At 33.1% G+C, this 12,200-nt stretch overlaps 1 protein-coding gene across 3 annotated transcripts; it reads left to right on the plus strand.

Moving 5' to 3' along the window:
• Window positions 1–8,803: 8,803 nt before the first annotated feature.
• LOC107918433 (chitin-inducible gibberellin-responsive protein 1) lies at window positions 8,804–11,964 on the plus strand. Of its 3 annotated transcripts, none has more exons than XM_041109065.1 (3): window positions 8,809–8,899; window positions 9,485–9,569; window positions 9,920–11,964. In XM_041109065.1, the coding sequence occupies exon 3, from the start codon at window positions 10,071–10,073 to the stop codon at window positions 11,799–11,801; it is 1,731 nt and encodes a 576-aa protein (XP_040964999.1). In that variant the 5' UTR covers window positions 8,809–8,899; window positions 9,485–9,569; window positions 9,920–10,070; the 3' UTR covers window positions 11,802–11,964. The 3 variants fall into 3 exon arrangements, with proteins under 3 accessions (XP_016703488.1, XP_040964999.1, XP_040965000.1); XM_041109066.1 differs by lacking the exon at window positions 9,485–9,569 and having other exon boundaries at window positions 8,816–8,899; window positions 9,920–9,940; window positions 10,349–11,964; XM_016847999.2 differs by lacking the exon at window positions 9,485–9,569 and having other exon boundaries at window positions 8,804–8,899.
• Window positions 11,965–12,200: the final 236 nt, after the last annotated feature.

The raw sequence follows: 12,200 nt of genomic DNA on the forward strand, positions 1-12,200 counted from the left end.
TGTTTGATGTGTATTTGAAATGGATGAATGTAGAAAATCATATATACATGTTAGTGATTGGTTTGTGATGTTATAAATGGTAAAATATGCCAATATGTATGTATGGTTATTTTAGTAAATTGGATAGTTAAACATATGTATTGATATGTCATGTATATGATCTAGTTTTGGCTTGATTTGAATGTTTTGTATTAGTTTGTGAATGTGTTAAAGTGTCAATGAAGGTGGAAGAGAAATTGGGTGAGAAATGTGGCCTTGGAAATGGCCTAATTTCGTCTACACGGGCAGAGACACGGGCGTGTGTCTCAGCCATGTGTGGCACACGGTCTATCCCACGGACGTATGTCCCTTGCATCTTAGAAAGTTTTAAAATTTTTCGAAAAATTTTCTGAGTTTTCGATTTGATCTTGAGTTATTTCTAATGTGTATTTTGGGCCTCGAAGGCTCATATAAGGGACGATATGAGTGATTTTAATTGGTTTTTGATGTGAATGCTATATGATGTGAAATATCTATTTATTTGATCTATAAATTCTGATAATGCTCTGTAAATCTGTTCCGGCGACGGATACGAGTTAGGGGTGTTACAACCAAACTTTAAACTATCACATACCAAAATATAAACTAGACTAACATACCGACATAGCCTCAACCACAACCATATACACATTTAATCATTGTTTCACTAGCAACTAAGTCAACAACATCTTATAAACAATATCAACAAAAGACTCCCTAGGTACATGCCATTACAAAATGAAATATCACCATACTTGAACTTGGGATTTGTGATTTGATGCTGAGTCAGAAATAATTCGAACAGTACCTAGCCTGCGCACAGAAAATAAAATCACACGCTGAGTAAAACTCAATGATATTTCTATAATCTGAATAATATAAACTTGATATAAGTATTTAACAAGCAATATGCAACAAGTAAGCTATGTTTAAAAATTTCAATTCAGTAATATAATTCTTGCTCATTCCTTATTCACATCTATTAAGATTTCACATATCCAAATATATATATCAATGGCATTTCATTTCACATTTGAATACATCATTTCATGTAATGGCATGATTCATATCTTTCATCAATACTTGAATTCATTCAAGTTTCACATCTCAATTCATCATTTCATATCTCATTTCTCATCTCATAATCATTTCACATATTTGTCATTTCAATATTTTCTCATCTCATAGTCATTTCTCATCTTTTCCATTTCAATATCAATCACATAAATTATTATTTTACTTTCCCCTATTAACACGACATGGACTCAGACGGATACATGGATCCAACCAACACACTAGTTTGGCACCCAGTGCCTCATCAGATAAATTCGAAGTAATAACCGCGCCCAACGCTATATAAATTGACATCCAGTGTCTCATTGGTTAAATCGAAGCAAATTGACACCCAGTACCTCATCGACTTGAGGTCGAAGTAATCCCTGAACTCTTCTTATCCTATGATATGCCATCTATATTCGACTCAGCCCGATATAGTTAATAGGGATTCATTTCACTTTTCAATACAACCAATGTCTCAATTTCATGAATGTATATCATCACATATAAGCATATATTCAATTTGATAAAAATCACATTTTTCTCAATACACATATATTCATAATCAATATGTTTCATAATATACAAAATCAATCCATTTAATTTCAATTATGAATTTAATTCAATTCCTAAGTACCAAAGTACCCACCTCAAATGCTTACCATATGTAAACAATTATATATGCAATAATCTACTATTTAATTTGGATTATAGAAACACAAACTGTGAATTTTGACCTATTCGATGTCGATTTTATCCTTCCCCTTTTTACTCGAGGATTCCGATACAATGTTAGCTACGGAATAAAACAATTAAATCACATTAATATTACACATTTCAACTTTACATTAAATTTCAATTTTCACACTATATTTTGCTTATTCTTTAATTTAGTCCCGAAACCGGGACTAATTTTAACCTTCACAATTAACTTCATATTTTTATACTAATTTCACTCTGGACCACATTTAGCTTCCTATTTTCCAATTCGACCCCTTAATTTCAAATTTTTCAAAATTTAGTCCATATTGTTCAAAATCAACAATTAATTCCACAATTTTGACATCTAAAATCTTGAACAATACTAAAAATTGCAATATGGGTCAGGTAGCCCTAAGTACCGAGATTCTAAAAACGTAAAAATTACAAGTATAGGGACTAAATTGCACTAACCAATTTAAGCTTGAACCCCAAATTTCCTAGCCGTGCGTGAGTCTTCTTTTTTTCTTTTTCTTTCTTTTCTAATTGTATGTAATAGAGAATGAATCTGAGAATGAATCTTCTCTTTTTTTTTGTTTTATTATTATAACTATTATTATTATTTCTTATTATATAATATACATACATTTTATACAATTTATTTATTATAACATATATATATTATATTAACATAATATATAATACATACACATGTCATAAATGTTCATTATAACCGTCCACTTTAAATGAAATAATGGCATAATTGCTTCTTTGGTCCTTTTAATTTATTTCAATATATAATTCAACTTTTAACCCTTACGCGATTTAGTCCCTGTACCTTAATAACTCCTAATTTTACAAAATTTACTAATCAAAAAAATTAATTAGCTACTAAACTAACCTCATAAATATTTTTTAAAATATTTACGGGTCCAATTTACAAAAATGGAGTCCCGAAAATACACTTTTCGACACCCTTGACTATTGGGTAGTTACACTACTATTAACAGATGCCCTTTTTAAGAGAACTGATAGACCTTCGTTGCAGATGAGGAAAAGGTAAGGGCTAAACGGATCGCCCTGTCTAAGCCCTCGAAAAGGTGTAAATATATCTCCTAGCTCCCCATTTAGAACAACATAATGAGAGACGGTTTCAACACATCACATAATTTTTTGGACCCATACTTCTGAAAAACCTAATCTTCGAAGTATTGCCCTTAGAAAAGGTCATTCCACTCTGTCATACACCTTACTCATGTCGAGTTTCAACACAAAATATCCAGTTTTGCCATACCTTCTCTTTGACATGAGGTGAAGTATTTCATAGGCTGCCAATATATTCTCGGAAATAAGCCTTCCTGGCACGAATGCACTTTGGGCTTCATCAATGCACAAGTGGAGAACATTCTGAAATCTGTTTGCTAAAATTTTTGCTACAATTTTATACAGAATGTTACAAAGACTAATGGACTTGAATTTAGTCATGAAACGAGGATTACTAACCTCTGGGATTAGAACAATTTGGGTCTGATTTATTTTTGTGATATCGTGAGTGCCATTTAAAAGATCAATACAATAACCTGCTACCTCCTTCCCGATGATATGCTAGAATCTTTGATAAAACACCACACAAAACCATCCTCCCCAGAGGCCATCAATGGGGCCATATTCTTTAGTGCCAAACACACTTCTTCATAGGAGAACACCTTAGAGAGCTCATCATTCATCTCGTGGGTAATGCAAGGTGCAACATCATCCAAAATCTTTTTAGCATTTTCTACTCCTTTTGATGTAAAAAAGGACGTCTAAATAGTTTGTGGAAAGCATCAGTAAGTCTTCGTTCTATTCGTAACCTCTACCATTTGAATCCTATAGTTTCTCAACCCAGTTTTTTCGTCGCCTTTCTGTAGCAGCTTTATGGAAAAAAATCGTGTTTCGGTCACTGTTCTTCAACCAATTGGCTGTAGCACGCTGTTCCCAATATAATTCCTCTTTATCAGCTTCCATACTAAGGGCTAATTTGGTGTCAATGATGTCCCCCAATACTTCATCATTCGGATACGGCGCATTCAACTGTCTAAGGTGTTTTTCAAGATCCTTTTTGGTCAGTGATCTTTCATTTTTAATCCTTTCAAACCAAGCCTCAAGACCCTCACCAACCTTCCTTAATCTCGTGGGAACCGATCCCAAACTTTCAACCCATAGTTTCTTCATCTCCATTTCACATGTATCCTCTAAAAGTAAGGCAACTTCAAAACGAAAATGTCATTTTTTACTTGGATGTTATCTACCATCGTGTTAAGTAAAAAGAGGGCAATAGTACAAGATAAAATGAATCAAATGATACATTTTGTAATGTGGAAATACACTCCACCAATCATAATTTGGGACACAATGGTCTAATCGTTCATGAATAGTATTTGAATGAGTTCGGCCCTTTTCCTATGTAAACCATTGCTCTGTAAAACATACATATGAAAGAGAACAATTAGAAAGCATATATTCGAACTTTCACATTTGATTCTCATGTCGAACTAAACCTCCTTATTTTTCGAAAGAATATGCGATCTCGTTAAAATCCCCTATGAATAGCCAAAGGATATGAGGACAATCATTTAGAGAACGCAATAAATCCCAAGAGGCCACCCTTTGACTTTCTTCAGGAGCTCCGTAGAAACCAATATATCTCCATTTCATTTCATCCTCATCTTCGTCAATCATTATGTCAATATATTTTTAGGAATATGACCAAAGCGACACCTTACAACCTCCTTTCCATCCCATAGACAAACCCCTACTTCTTCCATCTAAATCAACATCAATTCCATTTTGATAACAACATTTTCTTTTGATCTTAGCCATACAAGAACCCTGTAGTTTAGTTTCAATCAAGAAAACTACAAAGGGAGTTGAGTCTCTCAGTGTATGCCGGAGACAGCAAACTATCCAAGGCCTTTCCAAACCCCGAACATTCCAACTTACGAGCTTCATTGTGTTCGGCTGGCCTCTTTGCCAAGGCTTGCCGATATAAGTTGATTGGGTACTTGCAACAAAACACTCGAAGCTTTATTTGAATCCCCATTTGGGGAAATGCCTAAAGCCAAAGCCTAGACCCGAGATTGTTTAAGTTCATCAGTCTAACTTAATAGACTATTTTCCTATTCGACTACTGTCATCACCACATCAAATCCACCCAAATTTTTATTCGTGCGTTAGCCTAGCTCAGCTGCATTTAATGGCCTAGTGACCAAAGAAATAATTGACTTTCCTTTTACCGATTCTTGGATTTTAAAAAGAAATACCAGATTATTCCCTTGAAACATGGAGACAGATTGAGATTCCCTTATATCCCTTATTTCATGTCTATCTTTGCGATTTCCATAACTGGAATTTTTCCCACCACAGTCCTCCACCAACCACCTGCTCCTCCACGTCACACTCCTTCTTGTCTATGCTTGACGAGATATATCCCACTAAAAAATATACTCTTGTTGAAGATTAAGGGCTTGAATAGAGCAACAGCTTTCACCATGTCCTAACTTGCCACATAGAAAGCAAAAAAGAGTTAGTTTTTCATAAGCAAAACTGACATAAACCGATGTACCATTAGAGAGTGTAAGTCTCTTCTTTCTTTTCAGTCGCTGGCTAACATCAACTCGCACTCTTACTCATATCTTTCCTTTGTATTCCATTTGAATGGCCGAGGTATCATACTCCAATAAGACCCTAATAAAATTTCCCAACTGTTTTGCAACTGTTTCTGACATAAAACCATGAGGAAGGTCATTTATGAGAATCCAAAAATCAACTGCCGATAATTGTACTGACAGAGGATTTTCCACTTCCTTCAACTGATACAGTATTAGCAGATGGGGATTAAAATTCCATGGTCCATTCTTCATAACTCGATCCACATCTACTCCAAAATAAAATTGGAACATAAATCTCCCATTTTCCAGATCTGAGATGGATACTCCACCAACAGGATGCCTCATGTTTGCCAAAGTCAATCTCATTGCTTGGAAATGCACTACACTTGAAGTGAGGAAAGTTCCCACCAAACAATGCGCATGATGTTACACTATTTGCAGCTGTGACCTCTAGTTGAATAGATTCTTCCTTTACATCCTCTAAAGATAAGCTTGCTATTGAATCCTCCATTATCTAAACTATTACGAAAACGTAATCATAAGACTAGGTAGAAAGAAGAAACGAAATAAAGAAAATGGGTGCTAACAAGCAAAAAGCGTGTTAAAAGACAGAGAAAAAACGTGTCAAAAGACAGAGTTACTCTATATTATTAACAATTACATATAATAAAATTTTATGGTTTTCTACCTTTATACTTACCATTCAATCAAAACCTCATTTATTATTTATATCGATATTTCTTAAATATAATTATTATATAATTTTATTTTTTATCCAGAGCCATAATTTAGTAATAATTATGTTTTTCGTTTAAATGTTATAATAATAAATGTGATTAGACAGTAAATCACAATAATTAGTGATATATGATAAGCTTTCCCGATCCAAACTTTTAAAAGAGAATAGAGCATTTAATTATTATTAGCATTTTCGTGTAATTTGGGATAATATTCCCCAATCTCACGCAACTAATGTCCCAATTTTCATCTCACTAATCATAACTAATTGGAAACCATAAATATTTTTGTTTTAGGTAAATATTTGGGTCTGTTTCACCAAAGGCGACGCGTGGTGAACAACCTTTATGGTGCTTAAAATGGATTGTGGTTTTCATCCTATTCCTATTTACATTTTAAGCAAACACGGTACCATCTATAAAATTCTTTTTTGGGTTAAAGGTGCAAAAAAAAACCCTTTAAATTAAAAAAAATTAAGTCCCTAATTTTTTTGTATTTATTTGAGTACTTAAAATTTTAAAATACATCAAAAGGCCCTCAAATCTTTTAAAAAAATCAATTAAGTCCCTATTTTTTTGTACACTCAATTAGGTACTTAAACTTTTAAAATACATCAAAATGACCCTCAAACTTAAAAAAAATAAAATTAAGCCACATATTTTATTAAAAATTAGAAAAAATTAAAATCAATAAAAACTATAAATATTATTAAATTTTAATAAAAAATTATTAAAAATATAAAAATTGTAAAAAAATATAAAAAATTGTAAAATTTTATAAAAATCGTAAAAATATTATAAAATATATAGAAATATAAAAATTATAAAATTTTATTAAGTCCTAAGAAAAATATAAAAATATATAAAGAAATATAATTTTCGTAAATTTTTTTATAAAATTTATCGTACCTAAAGAAGCATTTTATAATTTTTCTATAACTTTTATTGATTTTTATTTTTTATCATTTTTCGTCACATGTCAAGCTGTGTTGCGACATGTGATGACTTTAATGGAAAAAAAACTAGGGGTCATTAAATTTTTTTATGATTTTTATAAAATTTTACAAATTTTTTTTTATTTTTTTACAATTTTTATAATTTTTTTTCTTCTAATTTTTATTTTTTTATATTTTTATTAAAATTTAATAATTTTTCTAAAATTTATTATTTGTTATAAATTTTTTTCTAATTTTTAATAAGAGCATGGGCTTAATTGTTTTTTTTTTAAAAATTTTGAAGGTCTTTTTGATACATTTTGAAACTTTAAGTACCTAATTGAGTGAAAAAGAAAACAAGGGCTTAATTGCTTTTTTTTGAAGAAGTTTAAGAGCCCTTTTGATAAATTTCAAAAGTTCAAATGCTTAATTGAGTGAAGAAAAATGGAAAATTAAATAAAAAACAAAATATTAAGTTTGAAGCGAAAATTAAATCCAAGCCATCAAACTTCTCTACTCTATCCGGACTCTTTTTTTTTTTTGGCATCGTATTCTAAATAATTAAATAAAAAAAAATAGAAGGAATGTTTTTTTCCGGTACTTTTATCTTTTTTTATAAATTTTAAAATGACAATAAAAAATTGTAAATATTAAAATTTAAATTCATGTCACTTGCATGTATAACGTATTTTTTACCCTTTCAACTAAATTTTTATTTTAATATTTTTATACAATTTAATATTATTATATAAATTATTTTTATATATTAATAATATTATTTATTGAGTTAGTATTATACACGATTGAAGTGCATTAAATAATCTTAATGTAAAGTACTTACCTATTTAAATTTTCTTTTACTCATAATTTAAATAATTTTTATTTTAATTTTATATTATTGCACATATATTTTATTGTTAATTTCAAACTTTTGTTTTATTAATTATTTTATGTTATACATATATTTTAAATACTGATTCTAAAATTGAATTTCTAAGATGACTAAATCCATTTATAAAAACAGTTAAATCCAAGATTGCCACTTCAGGTCAAAACAGTCAAATAGAGCATGCGTCCTTTAGCCATGTGTCTAATCCTATTTTATGTGCTGACACTTGTCCACGGCCTCCATATACAGCTGATTCCTCGTCACCTGTATGTCACGTGCTCACTAGATCATCTTTTATTTAAATAAGATTATTTGTTGAATTTTATTTTTAAAAAATTATAATGTGAATTAATTTAATTACATTTTATAATTGAAGAATAATGTAAAAATATTCCATTGCAAAAAAAAAAATAAAAATTTAAATAATTTTTAATGGATGTTTAGAAAAACACGATTAACGGGATCACTTTTAAAATGATAAAATCCTGTTGAGTACGCAAGGGATGATGGAGTTTATTTGACACAGTCTAGAAAGGCGCGTGGGACAGCGGTTGTCTTTTGCCACGTCATTTTCAAGTAAAACCAAAAACAAAATAAATAGAACTCAAAAAGAAAAGAAATAACGAAGAATGTTGTCGAACGTGGGCGCATTGTCGGCGGCCGTTAGTTTTATTTTAACGTCGTTAATCTTCGCAGTACAAAATGGACTCCCTCAACCGTTTAAAAAACAGTTACCGTTAAGTTCTCCGTCTAAAAAAAATTCCGTTACAACCTTCCTCGTTTCCCTCATATAAATATAAGAATCTCTTGCCTGCTTTGTCTTTGTCTTTCGATTTCAAACTTTGAATTTCTTTTTTTCTTGATTTGGAGCTTTGGGTTTTGATTTTTTGATTCCTGAGAAACAATAATTTCCAGGTAAGCTTCCAAAATTTACTGTTAAATTGTGTTTTTCCTTCTTGGTGTTTCTTTTGAATTGTTTGGTTATCAACTGGCTTTCTTGGTTTTCATTTTGGTTACTATTACATGAAAAAGGTAGCTGAATTTTAGTGCTTTTGTACAATTTTAGTTTAAGTGCTTATATTTTAGTTTGCAAGCAAAAGCTCTCTGGGCTTTTGTTTCTAATTAGAAGCTGTTTGTTTTCAGGGAAACTTGGTTTGTTCAGTCGAAAAGATTATCAAAGATTTTCTCTTTCAGGGTTTTTTATTCTAAATTTAGCTCTCTTGCTTAATCGGGCAAATCATATACATACGAATAAAGAGATCAACTGTTTTAAGCTTCTACTGTATGTATGTATGTATGTATGTATGTATGTATTTTCTATTAGGAAATGTAGTGCTGGTAATATGGTGTTGTCGAGCCATGATTTAAATTTGTTAACTTTGTATATATTGTCAATTTGTAATGGTTAAATGTAGTAGCTTCTCAAGTAGATGGCATATGTGGATATTTGGAAATCTTAGGATTCTAATACTGAAAATTTGATTTTGTTAACAAAAACAGAAAAGTTATCATCACTTCATGATCATGGGCAGCCACACAAAATACTCTGCAACAAAATTCTTCAGATATAGGGTCTTATAACTTTGTGAGTTATCATGACTTCATGAGTATCTGATTTATGTTGGTTCAGTTTGTTTCGATTTTAGAGGTCTTTCCTTTACCTTTTAGGTTTGCTTCAGTCTATTCGGAAGTAATCCCTTTATGTAAATTGTGTGGTGATGGGACATATATACCATTGTTTTGTGTTTTATGTATATACTGGATAGAGTTTCAACATTTTCCATCAAGCTACCTTTAGCTTGCTGGCCAAGAAATCATAAATTAATTCTAAAGTAGGACTTGGATTCTCTGTTTCGCTTTCTCTTTCTGGTTTAGTTTGTCAACTGCAATTGCGAACACATAAAACTTAATGGTTTTTTTGCCTTGTTTTTGCAGGTCAAATTTGTTTTCCTCAAGGTATAACACCATAACTTCTAAAACAGTTTTGAAGTTTCTTGTGGTCATTGTGACAAGAGGGGCTTGACAATCCTGTCTTAAGATGCCTGTAAATTTTCCATGACTGGAAAGCTGATGCCGAACGTGTAGCATGGATTCGCACCAGCTTTTCGGCCTATCCAACTCAACCTGTTATTCAACTATTTCTTCAATACGTAATAGGCTGTTTAGTTCTTCGAAATCTGACATAGGAAACTCACCCAATTCGCTCTTTTCGACTAAATTTGATTGTTATACCTACACCACACCGAGTGACAGCCAAGAGCAGCATAGTTCCACAGATAAGCTCTCAGGACCCAGCCCTTCTTGTAACTCTTCACTTGAGTCTAACAATTATTTCCATCCCTTGAGTCCTTCTCTAAACTGCAGGGGCGAAAGCTTACCACTCTATTCTGGTGGAAGTTCTTATACACAATATGCAAACTTGAGCCACCAAATGATATACACTTCGCAGGAACTAGATAGCGCACTCAGGGAGCCGGACAGGGATAAAGATGTAACAACCCCAAGTGTTAGTAGACCACGGGAAACAGGCCCGCGGTCTAGGACATGGAGTCAGGAGTCCCAAGGTTCTTTGGTGCTTCAGCCTCAAACATCCTTTGTCTCTAGGCATCGGCAGTCAGCTGAAGCTGTTCATGTTGAGAAACGTCAGAAAGCGATAGAGGATTTGTCTTTGCATGGTATTCCGCCAGGCAATCTGAGGCAGTTGTTGATTGCATGTGCTAAAGCACTCTCCGAAAACAAGATGGATGAATTTGATGAGTTGATTGCAAAGGCTAAGGATGCTGTGTCTATTGCTGGAGAACCAATCCAACGTCTTGGTGCTTACATGGTAGAAGGGTTGGTTGCAAGGAAGGAAGCATCGGGGTCTAACATATATCGTGCCCTTCGTTGCAGAGAGCCTGAAGGCAAGGAGTTGCTTTCCTACATGCATATCCTGTATGAAATTTGCCCGTATTTGAAGTTCGGCTACATGGCAGCCAATGGGGCCATTGCTGAAGCATGCAGAAATGAAGATCACATCCACATTATTGATTTCCAGATTGCTCAGGGGACACAATGGGTGACTCTCTTGCAAGCACTTGCAGCCAGACCAGGTGGAGCTCCTCGTGTCCGGATTACAGGAATTGATGATCCTGTCTCGAAATACGCTCGTGGTGGTGGATTGGAAGCTGTTGGAAGGCGTTTGTCAGCACTATCTGAAAAGTTCAATATTCCAGTTGAGTTTCACGGAGTGCCAGTTTTCGCCCCAGATGTCACAAGGGACATGCTTAGTCTCAGGCCTGGGGAGGTTCTGGCTGTCAACTTCCCGCTGCAGCTCCATCACACCCCTGACGAGAGCGTTGACGTGAACAACCCTAGGGACGGGATTCTACGACTGGTGAAGTCACTTTCTCCCAAGGTTACCACATTAGTAGAACAAGAATCAAACACAAACACGGCCCCTTTCCTCCCCAGGTTTATCGAGACTCTAGAGTACTACTTAGCAATATTTGAGTCCATCGACGAGACACTTCCAAGGGACAGAAAAGAAAGAATCAACGTAGAGCAGCAATGCCTAGCCAGGGATATTGTGAATATCATTGCTTGCGAGGGAAAGGAGAGAGTGGAACGCCACGAGCTGTTGGGAAAATGGAAGTCCAGGCTAACAATGGCCGGATTCCGACAATACCCATTAAGCTCATATGTGAATTCAGTGATAAGAAGCCTACTGAGGTGTTACTCTAAACACTATACACTGGTGGAGAAGGATGGTGCTATGTTGTTGAGATGGAAGGATCGGAACCTTATATCGGCTTCTGCTTGGCATTGCAACAACTGAGATACATACAATGATACAAAGGTAATATACAAATAATCACCTTCTTTTTTTTTTTCAATAGGTTAGAGATGATAGGTAGGTTTGTTGTACGGTATAGTGATTGATGATGATGATATTGTATATTGAATCATGTTATAATCCAAAGTGGGCATTTTCTAATAAATTTTCATACCATTAGACAATGATGACTCTTTGTTTCGTAGATATCTTGTTCATTTTGCTATTAATTTTTATGAAGTATCGGTTTTAATCATGTTATTATTCCAAAGTGGGCATGTTATAATCATCGTATCAAACGACTATAGAAAATCATGTAAAATTATCTCATATTAATTAAATTGATTTCTCTAAAAAAATAATTTAATCCTGTTAAGGATAATCAGTATTATATAAATTTGA

The sequence above is a fragment of the Gossypium hirsutum genome, chromosome D13, assembly GCF_007990345.1.
Source record: "Gossypium hirsutum isolate 1008001.06 chromosome D13, Gossypium_hirsutum_v2.1, whole genome shotgun sequence".
Taxonomy (NCBI): Eukaryota; Viridiplantae; Streptophyta; class Magnoliopsida; order Malvales; family Malvaceae; genus Gossypium; species Gossypium hirsutum.

Coding starts and splice junctions, on each gene's coding strand:
- LOC107918433 (XM_016847999.2), top strand. CDS start 10,071: ATGGATTCGCACCAGCTTTTCGGCCTATCCAACTCAACCTGTTATTCA.